This window comes from Merops nubicus, unplaced genomic scaffold (assembly GCF_000691845.1).
Source record: "Merops nubicus isolate BGI_N331 unplaced genomic scaffold, ASM69184v1 scaffold2398, whole genome shotgun sequence".
NCBI lineage: Eukaryota > Metazoa > Chordata > Aves > Coraciiformes > Meropidae > Merops > Merops nubicus.
This window is the reverse complement of record NW_008626133.1, coordinates 1,104-17,567: the sequence shown is the minus strand read 5'-3', so window position 1 is coordinate 17,567 and position 16,464 is coordinate 1,104. Positions and strand designations below refer to the sequence as shown.

At 43.1% G+C, this 16,464-nt stretch overlaps 1 protein-coding gene across 1 annotated transcript in view; it reads left to right on the top strand.

Moving 5' to 3' along the window:
- The window catches only part of LOC103778297 (centrosomal protein of 192 kDa-like), a gene marked incomplete at both ends in the record, with an annotated part of 18,737 nt that extends 2,567 nt beyond the window's left edge, over positions 1 to 16,170 (top strand). The window contains 12 exons of the mRNA XM_008945877.1: positions 245 to 385; positions 469 to 805; positions 1,649 to 1,789; positions 3,512 to 3,576; positions 3,658 to 3,846; positions 4,237 to 4,360; positions 6,003 to 6,133; positions 9,235 to 10,276; positions 10,384 to 10,501; positions 12,189 to 12,360; positions 13,330 to 14,218; positions 16,022 to 16,170. Of these exons, the coding sequence (XP_008944125.1) occupies positions 245 to 385; positions 469 to 805; positions 1,649 to 1,789; positions 3,512 to 3,576; positions 3,658 to 3,846; positions 4,237 to 4,360; positions 6,003 to 6,133; positions 9,235 to 10,276; positions 10,384 to 10,501; positions 12,189 to 12,360; positions 13,330 to 14,218; positions 16,022 to 16,170 (3,498 nt within the window). The remainder of the gene's footprint in view (positions 1 to 244; positions 386 to 468; positions 806 to 1,648; positions 1,790 to 3,511; positions 3,577 to 3,657; positions 3,847 to 4,236; positions 4,361 to 6,002; positions 6,134 to 9,234; positions 10,277 to 10,383; positions 10,502 to 12,188; positions 12,361 to 13,329; positions 14,219 to 16,021) is intronic.
- Between the last annotated feature and the right edge of the window lie 294 nt (positions 16,171 to 16,464).

Genomic DNA, 16,464 nt, shown 5'->3' with positions numbered 1-16,464 from the left:
CCGCAGAGGCAGATGCGTGGATTGGCAGAGCCAGGAATTGTCCTTGGTGGTGGTGGTAGCAACTGGAGATGCCTCTGGCAGTGGCCCATGAGTGACCAACATATGATAATCTTTTTACCAGAGGATTATTTAATCCTCTGTAAAAACCAACTGTATTGTTAGATTCAAACCCCCCCCCCCCCATCTTGGTCTATCTGTTCTAGTGTAACCTGAATCTTCATTTTTAATTTTTTTAATTTAGAAGGAGAACTTTCAGATTCCTGAGACACACCAGGCTGTGCCAGGGGCAGACTCTGGAAATGCCAGTGACGAGGATTCACAGAGTCAGAGGATGACTGGAAGTGCTGTGCAAAGAGAAGAGCTGCCCAGAGCAGCACAGCAACTGGTACGAAAGCCTCATTTAGGTTTGTTGTAGTAGGAATAACTGACACTTTCTGACACTTTGCCAATGGTGATTGTTTCCCTAAGAATTCCACGGGTCCTGGAGAAGTGCAAGGTTCCCGCGCCGCTGCTGAGCTGCGGTTGGGCTCCCTGTATCTTCAGGGCATGGACAGCCATAAAGCTGATGTCTCAAATGTCCTTTCAAAGCAAGAAATGCAGTCCTCTGAGTGTCAGGCTGCTGCTTCTGATCCTGAAGTGCTACACACAGCAAGAGGATTTTTGGGGCACTACCCCACTTCTGAAGTTGTTGGTGCGGATGCACCTCGGACAGATGCACCTGAATGTGAAGTTGGTCTTCCTGATACTTACCTCTCTCCAACCACAGACAGCTGTGAGAACATAAGTTTAGCTACAACAGACAAAGGTAGGTTGCTAGAGGTATAACTCATCTATACATTTGTGACTGGATTCTGTTGCATGGAAAAAAGAAAATTGTAAACTATGTATTTTTTCTTCAGTTGTGCTAGTTCACAAAAAAAAACAAATAAAAACCCAAAAAAGCCAATTTAGCATGAGTATCTATACATTTGTGACTGGATTCTGTTGCATGGAAAAAAGAAAATTGTAAACTATGTATTTTTAGTTGTGCTAGTTCACAAAAAAAAACCCCCAAAAAGCCAATTTAGCATGAATGGGTTTTGACTTACTTTCATTTTAAAAAATACTGACAGTTGTATTTTGTGGGGAGACCTTCTTGTGGCCTTCAGTATCTGAAGGGGGTCTACAAGAAAGCTGGGGAAGGACTTTTTGTGGGGGCTTGGAGCAATAGGATGAGAGGTAATGGCTTCAAATGGGAAGAGGGGAGATTTACATGAGAAATTAGGCAAAGTTCTTCACTAGAAGGATGGTGAAGCACTGGAACAGATTGACCAGGGAAGTTGTGGATACCCCATCCCTGGATGTGTTCAAGCCCAGGTTGGATGGGGCTCTGAGCAACCTGCTCTAGTGGGAGGAGTCACTGGAGGGGGGTTGGAACTAGATGATCTTTAAGGTCCCTTCTAACCCAAACCATTCTTTGATTTTTATGATTGCACTTAGTTATTTGATGATGAAACTAGTTTAAACTTGCAGCTGAAGAAAACTGAGTTGTACTTTTTGCGACTTGTTGCTGACTTCTGGCAAGTGAACTCCTTAATCTAAACTTAAGAGACTTTGACATATTCCTTTTTATTTTAATCAACAGTGTAGTATCTGATCTGTCTTTCAGGTGATTTACCACACAGCGTTGTCTACCAAAATGAAGAGGGCAAGTGGGTGACTGATCTTGCATATTATACTTCATTTGATGAAGAACAAGATTTAAATCTGTCTGAAGATGATAAAATAAATGAGGAGTTCATTACTGGATGTATGTAATCTTTCCTTTTTATTTGGCTGTTATCTGTAATGGTGTTATCTGTTATCTGTAGTAGTGTTATCTGTAGCAGTGTTAAGCCGTCTCAGACTGAACTTCACGACAGTGTCTGTGTTATCCAAGCCAGAAGGGTTTGGATAATGTGTGTAGTGCTGTAGAAAAATTGATTCCTTAGCACCAAGATGCCATCTGTTTTTCCATCCAACAGGATTTCTCCTGGCTGCTTCTAGTTTCTAAGGCTGATATATGGGTGGGCTAATGTATTCTAAAGTTGTCCACAGCCCACTCAAGGTTCTTCTTTCTTTCAAAGAAAATGCTGCAGATGCTGCTGTCTAGAATTGTTTATTTTGGGTGAGTGGTTAAACAGGACTAAATGATTGAAATAGTGTGGGTTTTCTTTTTCTCAACACTGCAGTGGTTTTCTGCTGGAACAAGCTTTTTTTTTTAGCTTTTTTCTACCTGATGTTTTTTTTTTTTAGCAATTCTGCACTTGATCTGATGGGCAGACCTTTTCATGTGGCAGAAGACATGTCCTCACAGATTCAGTGCAGTTAGCATTTTTCTGGCTGCTAGTTTGCCTCTCTCTGCAGTGCTATGAACTTCTCTCACATAACAGGAAGAAATAACTCTTAGTGTGTCCCAAACTTGTCTCAGATGTCAAATTGAATATTGCAATATCTGTCCCTCAAAATTGAGTTTGGGTGTAATTTTGCATCATTAGAGGGTAGTGCTCAATGCACTGATACCCAGATGGAGACGGGTGGCAAATGCTGCCCCTGAGGAGTCTGTGCTAGGACCAGTGCTGTTTAATGTCTTCATCAGTGACACAGCCAGTGGGATCAAGGGCACCCCCAGCAGGTTTGCAGATGACAACAACCTGAGTTGTATGGTCAGCATGCTGGAAGGAAGGGAGGTCATCTGGAGGGACCTGGACAAGTTTGAGAAGTGGGCCCATGTGAATCCCATGAGGTTCAAGGCCAAGTGCAAGGTCCTGCACCTGGGTCAGGGCAACACCTGGTATCAGCAGAGGCTGGGGGATGAAGGGCTGGAGAGCAGCCCAGAGTGAGGGTGCTGGTGGGCAGAAAGCTGGACAGGAGCCAACAATGCATGCTCACAGCCCAGAAGGCCAATCATGCACTGGACTCCATCAGAAGAAACGTGGCCAGCAGATGAAGAGAGGTGAATGTGCCCCTCTACTCTGCTTTGCTGAGGCCTCAGCTGGAGTGCTGTGTCCAGCTCTGGAGCCCTCAACACAGGAGCAATAGGGACCTCTTGGAGTGGGGCCAGAGGAGGGCCACAAAAATGATCTGAGGGCTGGAGCACCTCTTCTGTGAGGCCAGGCTGAGATATTTGGGGTTGTTCAGCCTGGAGAACAGAAGGCTCTGGGGAGACCACCCTGCAGCCTTCCAGTACTTAAAAGGGGCCTAGAAGAAAGCTTAGGAAGAAGTTCTTTACTGTGAGGGTGGTGAAACACTGGAACAGGTTGCCCAGAGAACTGGTGGAGGCCCCATCCCTGGAGACATGCCAGGTGGGGTTGGATGGGGCTCTGCCAGCCTGCTTTAGTTGCAGATGTCCCTGCTCACTACCATGGGGTTAGACTAGAAGACCTTTAGAGATCCCTTCCAACCCAAAGCATTCTATGATTCTATTGAAATAGTCATGACAGCACTTAAAGACTTATGCCCTATTTTAATAAATGTTCTCCTTGGTTTGAAGCTGAAGCAGCAGCTATGATTGCACAAGACCAGGAAGAATTTGAGAAGACACACAAACTCCTGCAGGTAACTGATTATCTCCAGGCAAACAGAATCACTCTTTCTTTTATTTTCAAGTTACAACTTCTGACGTCTCTTCATCTGCAGGTGGGAAAAGACATTCTGAATGTGTCAGAGTTAGCAGAGACTTCCTGGAGATCTGCCAATAGCTGTGCTCTGCTGAGGTCAGCTGACGTGGAGAAGGATGCCAGTTACCTCCGCCTGTCCTTGGGGGAGTTCTTTGGTCAGAGGTCTGAGGCCCTGGGGTGCCTTGGTGGAGGCAGCGATGTGAAGCGGGTACGTACTGAGCTGCGTTCGTGGTAGGGCCCAAGGGAAGGATGAGAACTGCAACAGGCAGCACTACTTCTAGCAGAATTGGCCTGTTCTGTCCTGCTGTGGTCAGAGGTTGAGCAGCAGAGCGTGCTTCCAGGCAGAGGAGGTGACAGCATGTTTACTTTCTTTTATCTAACCAGTAGAAATAAGTTGTTAGCCTATTTTATGTATAAATTGGAAGTATTTGGATTAGGCATTTCCAATGGTGGGAGGCTTGTGTTATTTCTCAGTGGTACAACACCAACTGGGGAGGCACTTGTGGCTGAAGCTGCTTTGCAAGCCCACTGAAGCTGTGTATTAATGATTGAATCTATCATGCTGTATTGTGGGGTAATTTTTTTCTTTTTTTAATAGCCATCCTTTGGTTACTATATTACATCTCCAAAGAAAAGGCAACCTGTTGCTTTGCTGAGGCAATCTGATCCATCAGGAGGTGATGCTGGCCAGGAGATTTCACAGCTGTCTGAGGTGTTTCCAGGTAAGTACAGAACAGAAGGGTCAGCCCTAGGCAGTGGATGTAATAGTAGTTAACAATTCCTTGTATACAGCTATTGAAGACTAGTAAGAGCAATCCGTGATAGATAAACTCTAGTTTTAATTCACCAGATATCTTTTTTGCTGTTGAGCCTCCTCTTCCTCCCTTCCTTCCCCCAGAAAAACATAACCTAAATGCTTACAAGACAGAAAATTCTAGTACTAAGTACTAATCTAATTTCAGCATTTCCAGATATTAGATCACTACCAGAATGTCTTGTACTAATTCAAGTCTATTCAGAGTCTTCTTGTTGAAAAAGCTGTATTGCCCAAACCCCAGAAAATTGGTACATTTGCTCATTTAGGTATAAGGATATAGGGAAGAAGGAAAACAGCCTGAGTTCTAGCTGAGCTGACAGTGTGTGCATGAAAACATAGTCTGAGTTCTTTCTTGTCATCTTTAAAAAACCAAAGCTACAATGCCATGATATTTGCTTAACTTAGAGTAATACTACAGGACATTCCTCCAAAATGTGATGTGTAAATATTGTAGCACTTGTTTTCATGTGTATCTAGCCTATCAACTTAATAAGGTATGTTTAGGAAAGGATGAATTTCTTTTGAAGCATCTCTACTGCTTTTAGTAGAACCGTGGCAACCTCAGTCTTGGTGAACCTGCTTGTGCAGGCACTGCAGTGATTAAACACTTTTTTGTGTTGGTGAGAAATGCCCACCAGGCTTTTCTGGAGCTCACCTCCTTGAAATGGCTTTACAGCTGTAATTTACCTCATGCTGGGACCTTGCAAATATTTCTGATGGGTCTTGCCTGCTTAAGGAGTAGCAAATGGAGAGGCAGCTGAGCGGTCAGCAACCTGAGGAGGGTCTTACTTGAAATATGAAGTATGTCCAAACCCCAACTATCTGCTGTAAGAACAGAATTAATGAAAAAAAAAAACCCTCAAACAACCCAAACAAACCAAAAAGACAATAAAAAAGAACCCAATATTCCCCCTAGAAACCCCAAAACAAAGATATTTATTGTTTCATATTTGTTTTATCAATGATCGGAGTGTCTTTAAAAGTTGGTTTTAGTGTTCTGGGGAGCTCAGATGTTTTCTTTCCAGCAGGAACTGGTTTGTGGGAATGGTAGCCTCTAGATCTCATATCAACAATACCTCCTAGTTTGGGTTTGATGTTTTAATCAAGAGGATTATTTGTGGGTTTGAATGTTTCAGAAATGTACCTGTCCCTCCAAAACATAGTCGTTCAGACCCACCAGTTCACTGCTGTCTACCTCAGTCTCAGCAAAGGATTTCTGGTATCTAATCTAAATCTACCCTCTTTTGGTCTGAAGCTGTAACCTCTCATCCTATCACTACGTTGCCTGATAAGTCCCTCTTCACCTTTCTTGTAGGTCCACTTTAGGTACTGGAAGGCTGCAGGAAGGTTTCCCTGGAGCCTTCTGTTCTCCAGGCTGAACAACCCCAACTCTCTCAGCCTACCTTCCCAGCAGAGGGGTTCCAGCACTTGGATCATTTCTGTGGCCTCCTCTGGCCCAGCTCCAACAAGTTGATATCTTTCTTGTGCTGGTGTTTAGACAGTTTACTTACTGTAAATGAATTCCCTGTCTTTTTCTTTGTTCTTAGATGGTGCAGAAGCACAAACAAAGGAAGATGCAAATTCTACCAGCTGTGAAGGTGCATGGAATGGAGTGGATACTGCAGCTGGAATATGTAAAAGCATTAATGCAGAAGCTGCTACCAAAAGTAAAGCAAAGGTATTTCTCTTGTGTTTTTCTTCTGTTAAGTGCAACTATGAGCTTGAACAAAATTCAGATAACTCCAGTTATTTTTGTTTCTTTGAATATGGCTGAATTTGGACTTTGGTATCAGCTCACTCCTTTTTATTTTTATTGATCATTTGAATCCTAGCAGGTGCCACTGTCAGGATGGTTTCCTTAGAACACCATGATCCTGTAGTGAGTCACCTGTTACTGTGACCACCTCATTTTCTTTTTTCTCCCTACCTCTCTTTTGGAGTTGCTTGGTCTGCCAGCCCACAGTTTTACAGAGATTCCTAGGCTTTTGATCTTCTGCAATCAAGTTGCTGAATTTCAGCTATGTCTTCCCCTTTTTTTTTTTTTAAAAAAAAATGAAACAACTTGTCTTTAGTATGTGAATAAAGTCTTTTAGTTGATAAAATTAAAAAAAATATTGATGTGATGTAAATCTGAGAGAGGTATATTTTCAGTTGGGTGGTCCTAGACACTTAGCTTCTCTGCCTTAACCTGCCATGTTTTTTTTCTGCTCAGGCAGAACACCCAGAGACCCATTCAGGTACAGGAACAGCCCTTCTCCTGTGTGGTTACTGAAAGGAATCAGTAGCCAGCAAGCTGGATTTAGTTTAGCTGATGAAATTATGAAAGCTGCAGACTTAAATGCAGCAGGACTGGTTGGACTGTTCTTCTGACTCTGTAATGTCTTCATTGCTTTTCTTTCTAATTTATCCTTATCCCTATTGGTCTGGGTACAAAATGAGTGATTTTGGGTTTTGATAACACATCCAGATTCTAATCTACCCTACCCTCAATTGGTGTAAGTTTAGGTCATCTTCAGTCTGATGTGGATGCTAAAATATTCTCAAACAGAAAAATCACAGTATGGTTGAGGTCAGGGAGCACTGCTGGAGATCATCTTGTCCTCCCCTTCTCACTCAAAGCCAGGTCAAATAGAGCAGGTTGATTGAGGTCTGGTCACTTTTTGAATATCTCCAAGGATGGGAGACTCTCTAGTCTCTGTGTCCTCTCTGGGTAACCTCTTCCAATGTTTGATTATGTTGACATTTAAACATAAGGAAAACATTTTTTAAATGGAATTTCTTATGTTTAAAATCGTGTATGTTGCTTCCTTTCTTCTTACTGGATACCTCAGAGAGGAGTCTGGGTTGGTCTTCTTTACTCCTCCCTCCTTCTCACACATGAGGTATTTATCCACATTGAGAATATTTCCTCATGAAGGGTTGGTCTTCTTTACTCCTCCCTCCTCTCACATGAGGTATTTATCCACACTGAGAAGATTTCCTCATGAGCCTTGTCTTCTTGAGGCTAAACAATTCCATCTCTCTCCTCATATGGCAGATGCTCTAAGCTCTTGCTCATCTTTGAGGCCCTTCACTAGACTCTCTCCAGTATGTCCATGTCTCTCTTCTGCTGGAGAGTCCATAACTGGACACAGCACTTGAGATGTGGTTGCACCAGTGCTGAGGAGAGGGGAAGGATGACCTCCCTAAGCCTGTTGACTCTTACTGCAGCCCAAGATGATGCTGGCCTTCTTTGCCACAAGGGCATGTTGCTGGTTCACGGTCAACTTGAAGTCTGCCAGGACCCTCATGTCCTTTCCTGCCAAGCTGCTCTGCAGCTGGTTGGTCCCTAGCCTGTGTGGGTGCCATGGGGTTCTTCCTCCCCAGGTACTGACCTTGGTGTTTCACTTTGAACTTCGTAAGATTCTTCTCAGCCCATCTCTTTGGCCTGTTGAGGTCATGGGATGACAGCCCACTCTCCTGGTGTATCAACTGCATCTCCCAATTGTGTATGCTATTGGAACTTTCTGAGCAGGTGCTCTGCCCCATCTAGGCCATTAAAGGTGATGTTGAACAGTACTGGGCCCCATTTTTATCCCTGGGTATTCCACTAGGGAATGGCTGGCCTTCTGCTGGACTCTGTGCTGCTGGTCACAACCCTCTGGATCCTAGAATCTTTAAGGCTGGAAAAGACCTCTGAGATCATCAAGTCCTGACCCCAGGGCTCAAGCTGTGCCTCCTCAGTGCTGAGTCCAGGGGTGTGATCCCTTCCCTACCTCTGCTGGCCACACTAGTTTGGATCCAGGCCAGGATGCTGGTGGCATTCTTGGCCACCTGAGCACCCTGCTGGCTCATGTTCATCTGGCTGGCCACCAGCAAGTTGTAGGTCCTTTTCTGCCAGGCAGTTTCCAGACACTCTTCTCCCAGCCTGGAGCATAGCCTGGGGTTATTGTGACCCAAGTGCAGGACCCAGAAGTTGAGGACTTTGGTTGTTCAGCCAGTTTTCAGTCCAGTCTACTTATCTACTCCATACTTCATGAGGGTGTTGTGCAGACCTGCCTGCACACCTACAAGAGGACAGGTGTGTTTTTTTTTTTATTCCTGAATATATGTTTAGCTAAGAGAGGTGGGGAGATACTGTTGTGTGGACATGACTGCTTACTTATTCCATGCCCTTGGTGAAGAACAGCCAGTGTGAAAACTATGGAGGAAATGGGAACAGAGTTCAGCCAGTGTGAAAACTATGGAGGAAATCAGAAGAGATAGAACTGTGGCAATACCTTTGTCTTCCCAGAGTAGAGAGGCAGATGATTTCAAGTTAATTAGGAAAACAGGGTGAAATTGGTCTTTCCTCTTTCTTCCCCATTGGGTTTTAATCCTAGTTTTTCCAAGTGAATTCAGGCATTTTAGGATTTCAAAAGTTTCACAGAAACTGAGGCTTCCTGGCAGCCAATCTAATCTTAAAAAAAAAAAAAACCACTTCATGGAGTAGACTTAAATCAGGGCAGTGAGAACGATGCCTATTGCAGTGCTCTAAACAAGTGACTAAAATGTGACAACTAGAAATGTTAATATTTTGCATTTTAGTATATGGTAATGTTAAAGCAAACAACACTCCACAAAAATGTCTTAATTTGGTGCTTACACGATGCCTATTGCAGTGCTCTCGACAAGTGACTAAAATGTGACAACTAGAAATGTTAATATTATTTTGCATTTTAGTATATGGTAATATTAAAGCAAACAACACTCCACAAAAATGTCTTAATTTGGTGCTTACCTGCTTTTGGGTCGTTGTAGGGTGGAATTGCTAAAGGGAAGTTGGAAGACAAGCTACCAAATCATTCTGACTCTGTCCTGAGCATCAGCACGATTGCATCTGCCATTGCCAACGCCTCCGCCAGCGCTGAGCCTTCCCAGCTGGCTGCCATGATGATGGCACTCTCCAATAAGAGTAAAAAACCATGTCTCCTTCCTGGAGTTGCTAAAGAGGTGGAACTTTCTGCTCATCAGATGTCAGCCAGCAATGTGGAAAATTGTGCATTTGATTTGGAAAAATACCTTAAAAAAACCGACGAGATCGGACATGAAAGCGACTACGAGAGTGTTGTGAAACATGAAGCCTCTGTCCAGAACCTCCTGCCTGATACCTCTTTCCTGGGCACAGGTAAAAGTAAGGATGCTCTTGCAGAAGACTTGATCAATAAACAGAGCAAGCAGCAAGAAAGAGTGAAGCGATTTCTGAGTTATTTTAATGAGGAAAGTGACATTCAGAATTTCTCTAATCTGTTTGGTGTTCCCAGCCATGAGGACGTAACTGCAAACAGTGTTAAATATTCAACAAAGTTGTCAGATTTAGGAAACAGTAAACACTTACAGTCAGTGCATACTGATCTCAGATCAGATACTCTCAGTAGCCAGGCCTCACCTGCTGGAAATGAAGCACAGATGTGTGGAATTCCTTCAGCTGCAGACAGGGAAGTGGCACATAACAGTCTGCTTGCTTACCAGAACAGTGATCTCACCAGCAGATGTTCCATCAGTGAAGAGACAGAAACAGTAGGCCAAGCAACAAATACTGTTCCTGAGCCACATAATGATTTGGTGGAGAGGAGTACAGGACATACTCTGTCACTTGCCAACTTAAAACCTGCCATGCAACCTAGTAAATACGTCTCATTGAGTCCTACAAAAGCAAAGCCTACACAGAAATTGAGCAATGGGGAAAAGAAGCAAAATGCAAACACGGAGAAGGGAAACAAAGATGCCAGTGCTGCTTGTGGTGGGAGTGCAAAACATGTAACTTTTGAGCAGCTCTCCCCAACGTCCCAGAGTAGTACTGGTAAGTAAACCTATATAAATATAACCAACTGTTGAAAAGGCTTTTCTTGGTGGTAGGCTTGTTCACTATGCCTGAATAAATATTATTAAATTCTGTTTCTTTACCAGACTGTAAACCTGACTGTGCCTTGCAGCCTCTGGAGGATGAGCAGTGCAGCTTCAGACCTTCAACCTCACCACTAATTCACTCGTCTCCTAGCGAGACTTCCGGCACAGCATTCTCAGGGTAAATTTCTTGTTGCAGACTATAAGAATATTTTGTTAAGGGTTAAGGATGTTTTTGAGGGATCAAGTTTTAGTTTGAATGCTGTCCTTGATCTCAGTTTATAGATGATCTTTATTAGGTTAAGACTTCATTCTTAGACTAAGCTTTGTTTGCTTTTTATTACATTTATGAGGAAGCAGTCTTAAGAAAGTCTTGACTTCTTATTTTCCTCACTGTCCTGATGAGACTGATGCTGGGTAGGAACATTGCTGTTTCTGCCCAGGATTACCCAGTAATGCAAGAATACAAAACATTCAGGCTGTTGGCTGGCCAGATACATCAGATACATAAAACTTTGTCTTGTCAGAGCTATAAAATCCCATATTGATTAATTGCTGTTCTAGTGTAACTGCTCTGTTACAAATAGTTGTTTATGCTGTTAATTAACAGATAACAGATATGATAACAAAGCTTGATGTTGTATAGACCAATGAAGCTGTGGGGTTTCAAACATTTTTCAGTCAGTTTGGTTCTCTGATTCTTTCCACTGCTTGTTGTGAGAGGATGGGCAGAAGTATGTGTATTGCTTTTGATCACTTCAGATTTTGATAGTGCAGTTTGTGTCTAAGGCTTAAGCTTTCTTAGCAGCTGAAAGGACAGTGGTTTTTAAAATGAGCTCCTAGAACAGTAAGTGTCATACAAGCTATAAGATTACAACTAAGCTGATGGTGTAGTCTTAAACTTACAGATGTGGCCAGTAATCAATGGCCGTGTATGTTCCTGTAAAACAAGGAGACAGCTGATTTCTGTGGCCTACAAGAAACCTGGGGAGGGACTTTTAATGAGGTCTTGTAGTGACAGGACAAGGGATAATGTGCTCCAACTGGAAGAGGGGAGTTTTCAATAGGAAATTAGGAAGAAGTTTTTCACTGTGAGGGTGGTGAGACACCAGGTTGCCCAGGGAAGTTATGGATGCTTCCTCACTGAGTATGTTCAAGGTGAGGTTGGATGGGGCAAGGAACATGCTGGTCTAGTGGGAGATGTCCCTGCCCATGGCAGGAGTGTTGGAACTAGGTGATCTTTAAGGTCCTTTCCAACCCAAACTGCTCTATGATTCTCTACCTGAACTGTTAAGTTCACTGGTACTTAACTCTAGTTCATGTGTTGTACATGATACTGGAGTCGCTGGCTGGCATTTCTCTGGAGTTCAAATGTGCAGAGGTGTGTGTATTTTTCTGAAGGTGTAATAGAGACATTAGCATTTTATAGAATCAAAATGTTTTAGGCTGGAAGGGACCTCTAGAGGTCATCTGGTCCAACTTCCCTACTCAAGTAGAGACCTCTCTACCTAGGTCAGGTTGCCCAGAGCCCTGTCAACCCTGACCTTGACTTCATTTGACATTCTCCCATCTAGTTAGATACAAGTTATATTGATTCTCCTTTTTTCTTTTAATAAATTGTTGTGGTGTTACCCGAGTTCAGTTGTGGAGCTGATGCTTTCTCTTATGGATTTATAACCAATGCAAATGAGTTTTATGTACATCAAAGCCAGAACTTGTAAAGATTGAGAGCTGGTTTCTCCTTTCTGCTGACTGCCAACCAGAATGGCTAAGCTGACTTTCATAATACTATAGCTAATGTGTAGCATGGATTTTCTTGAGGGTAGCATTAGGAATATATTCTAATACTAACATACTTCATTTTTCAGGTCTGAAGCTGACTTTACTTGCACATCAAATTATCAGGAATCTTCTTGCAGAGAGAACGTGCTGCCTCAGTCAGTCTACTCCAGTCCTAGCCTGAGCAGATTAACCTATGTCTCTGCCTCTGACACTACCCTGAAGAACTCAGCTGGGATACATAACCCAGACACATACTGGGTAAGAAAACATTGAGCTGTATGTGTTAATTCCCGTCTTTTAAATCAAACAAAACAACCCCTTCCCCCTCACTCCCAAACCAATACGTTAGTATTGGTGTTATCTTCAGATCTGAACACTTCCTATGGCACAATCTATGTAAGGAGTGGTGCCCTCTCCTGTTAACACTCAGGTCAGGTTGCCAAAGCTGCATGACTTTTAAAAGGTATTTTTTATTTTTGTTTGGTTGATGTGACCTGGTGAGCCAGCTCACCTCAGGCAGCCACCCTGAGTGCCCTTTTTAAAGGATTCTAACTTACAGTTTAGTTTCTACAACAATTTGAACAGGCTTTTTATTGTTCTTTCCCCTTCTTTTGTGTTCCTCTACCTGCCTCTCAAGTCCTATTTACTTAAGCTGAGCAGTTGCTTTATGCAGTAGATACTCCTTATTCCTGTTGTGTAGCTCACATCATAATGATGTTAGTGAACCTGTCAGTGAGTTCGGGCATCTGCTTCATTTGTGTGTGTGTGTTTTTGTTGTGGTGTGGTTTGTGTTTTTTTTATAGTAACTTCCCTAGAGAATGACTGTATAAAATCATAGGAAGCAAAACATTTCCTGGGCCTGTGGAAACTTTTAGTCAGGGGTAGCTTCAGAGAACTGAGCATTATTCTGGTGTTAATTCTTCATGTGGTGGCTGAGCCTCCCCACCCCAAACTGCTCACTCACTCCCCCACAATGGGATGGAGGAGAGAACTGGAAAGACAAGAGGGTGGGGGACCTGTGGGTTGAGATCAGCACGGTTTAATAAGCGGTGGGGCTGGGGGGAGGTGATGCAACAGCAGTTACTTGCTACCGGCAGAGCACTGCCCAGCCAGGCTCCAAGCAACAGGGGCTCTGGGAAAGTTCCTCCACAGTTTTGTTGCTAAGTGTGATGTCCCCTATCTGCTCTTCTAAACTCAGTCTTGCTGCCTGTTGTCCCTGTGTGGCAGGATGAGAAGGGCAGTGAGCTCAGCACGACCATCGTTCGCGCCAGCCCCACACCTTCGCAGGAGCAGCCCAGGGAGAACCCCGAGCAGCACTCGGCCCAGGGAAACAGGAGGGAAGCACTGCCTGACAGTGACCTGAAACCAGCTGATGAGCTCACAGGCCTCCAAAGGAAACTTGATGATGTACTGGGTCAGGAACCGTCCAAAGAGGGTTCTCCAAAGAATGAGAAGCAGCTTGGGACTGTTCCTTCAAGTGCAGCAGCCAGTGACAGGGAGCGAGGCCGTGTTCCATCAGCTTTGCCAGGGGAACCCTCCACGTTTCAGCCGCTCGCTGGTGCGCAGGGAGCACGGTGTGACCCAGTGAGCAGAGCACAGAGACAGGGGCTGCCATCCTGGAACGTGTCACCCCTGTACCCTGGGCTGAGCACTCACGTGCCATTCAGTCAAAACTCATCTGCTGAGCCACACGTCCCGAATCCAAGCTTTAAATCCCATGTCACCACCTCTGAGAGTCAAACAGTTTCTTCCTCTGTTCCCATGTTGCTTACAGGACATTCTCTTGCAATGCCCCCATTTGCACAACAGCATCTGGGAAATATCCCATCGACTACAAACACAGTTTTGTCTCAGTTGCATGGCTGCAGCTCCACAGGTTTTGCTCTTCCAGCAGGGGTTCCTTGTTCTGGTATCCCAGCAGGACACGTTGAGAATCCACTTCTGGTTGGAATTCCTTTAGGTCCAAATATTGGTCCTGGCTCTTTCTGGATTACAAAGCAAAGCTGCAGCCACTCTACTTCCTGGAACAAGGATGTCTTAAATATGAAATCATGCACTGGACAACCTCTTGGATCTGGTAGAAATGAGTGGGAGTTGCCAAAGTCACCTGGTATTGGTAAGTGTGTTTTTTAGAGTGTATTTAAAATATAACTTTGGACAAGTTGATGCTATAGAATCATAGAAGAGTTTGGGTTGGGAGCGACCTCAAAGATCACTTAGTTCCAGCCCCCCTGTCATGGGCAGGGAGAGCTCCCACTAGACCATGTTGCTCAAAGTCCCATCCAGCCTGGACTTGAACACAAGTGTAACCACAATTATCCTTTATGCAAGTTTTGTTGGTTTTTTTTGTGTTTTTTTTTTTTTTTTAGAAACTGATTTTTTTATTTAATGATGTTCCTTGAATTCAGTGTCTATTCTCATGGTCTCCTTAATAGCCTTAAAATAACTTTCATAATCTAGAGAAATTTCTTTGACAGTTTCAGTGCATTTGTGCTTATTTTAAGGATCTAGACCTGCCTTTCATAGGAGGAGAGAGCCTAGCTGCAGTTCATGCTCAGCAAGACAAGCCATGCTCTGGGGATGCAGTTGTCTTTGGACAGTAGATGATGCTTCTGTCTCCAGCCTGACTTGGAAACTGCCAAGTGCCCTCTGCTGTACCTCCTGCTGCTTCTCTGTATCTTAACTTTGCTCTGAGTGCAAATCAGTGTTTCATTTTCAAGACTGCTTTTAACCTAAGATCTCTTCAGCTGTTTTTTGCTATACTTCTTTTTCCTGGCTAATTCTTTCAGACAAAATGAAAAGCTACTAGGGTTCAAGGGATGAATTTGTGACAGTTTATAGGTTATTTTCTGTTTATTGACTGTTCTAAATAATTGACCTTGTTAGTACATTTTAAAACAGTAAAATTTGAGCAATCTTACTGTTTTTTTTTAATACATATGATTTGCAGGGTTTTGTACATGTTTTTGAGCTTTGCAGATCTGTGTTCTAAGCCTCATTTTGGGCAAACTTGAGTTTTTGCACTTAATTTCCAGTCTAGTCTGACTAGTCTCAGTTTATATTTCCACCTTCATACTTGTACTAAATTTTCTTTTTTGGAGGGGGCTAAGAGTGTGTGGCTTAAAAAGAAAACTTGTTGCTTGGGTAACTAAAACCACTTCAGATGATTTTTTGTGTCTCTGAGAAGTCAAATGACATTTGGATTTGACTTTTTGAATGGTTTTAGGTTTGACATGACTACCCATTGATGGTTCTCTGGATGGGATGAAGACTGATTCTTGGTGTGCCAGAGAACCATTACCCCCATTTGAGTTCTGAGTAGTCATTATAACATTGCAATTCCTCTGAAAGAATTCTTTTGAATATTTTAGAAGTAAAGACTTCCTGGGAGTAAAACATTTCTTTTTGATTTGGTGCAAACTGTTCATGGCCATGCTTTTACAGCAAAAATCTTCTCTAGAAGTACTCACTTTTGCTGTAGGAAAAATGTCTGAACACTTTTTTTTAGGTAACAGTTCCACTGTGGTAAAAAAATCTTGTTTGATGGTTGGTGTTAATGTTCTAAAGATGTTGTAATACTGATATTCAGATTTTTTGAGTTGGGGTAATAATGATTAAATTGTGAACACTGAGATTTATTTTATGTAACGTGTGTGTATATATATGCTCTCTGGGTTAGTCTTTGCATGGGATGTCCATAAGTGTGTGTGTTTGTGACACTAGGACTCTCAAGAAAGATGCAGGTTAGAAACAATTGACTGAAATTCTGAGTGTCAGGCTTGTGGAAAACATTCCTATGAAATCTGTTTGAGTCAAACGTTTCCTTGCCCTGAAGCATTTGTCAAATGTTTGTAACCTTGACATGGTGGCAGCCAGAGTGCTTTTACTTCTGGATGCTTTTTTTTTTTTATTTCCAAAGGACACACAAAAGTGCCAGAAGAACTGAAGTTCCCTAATGCCTGTTGTGTGGGAATTGCCTCACAGACGGTTCTTAGCATCTACAACCCCACCCAGCGGTGGCTGGAGGTCAGCATTGGAATCCTCAGTGTTTCAGTTAATGGGGAAAAGGTAAGAGTCTGTTTTGTTTTTTTTTAAAGGAAACTATAGTAATAATGCTGCAATCTTAGCAGGTCTCTTTAGTAAAATTAGAGCTCTCTGTACAGATTTGGATTTTTTTCCCTATTTTATTGTTATTATGCACACAAGTGGTGTTCCCTTTCTTCAGCCAGGCTGCCTGACTCATTCCAGCAAGGGGGCACAGAGAGGTGGGTGCCACGTGGTGGCATTGACTTGTAGGATTGTTTTGGGTGAGTGATAGGTGGCATGTTTGAGTTAACTGCTTGTTCATTCCAACCTTTGTAT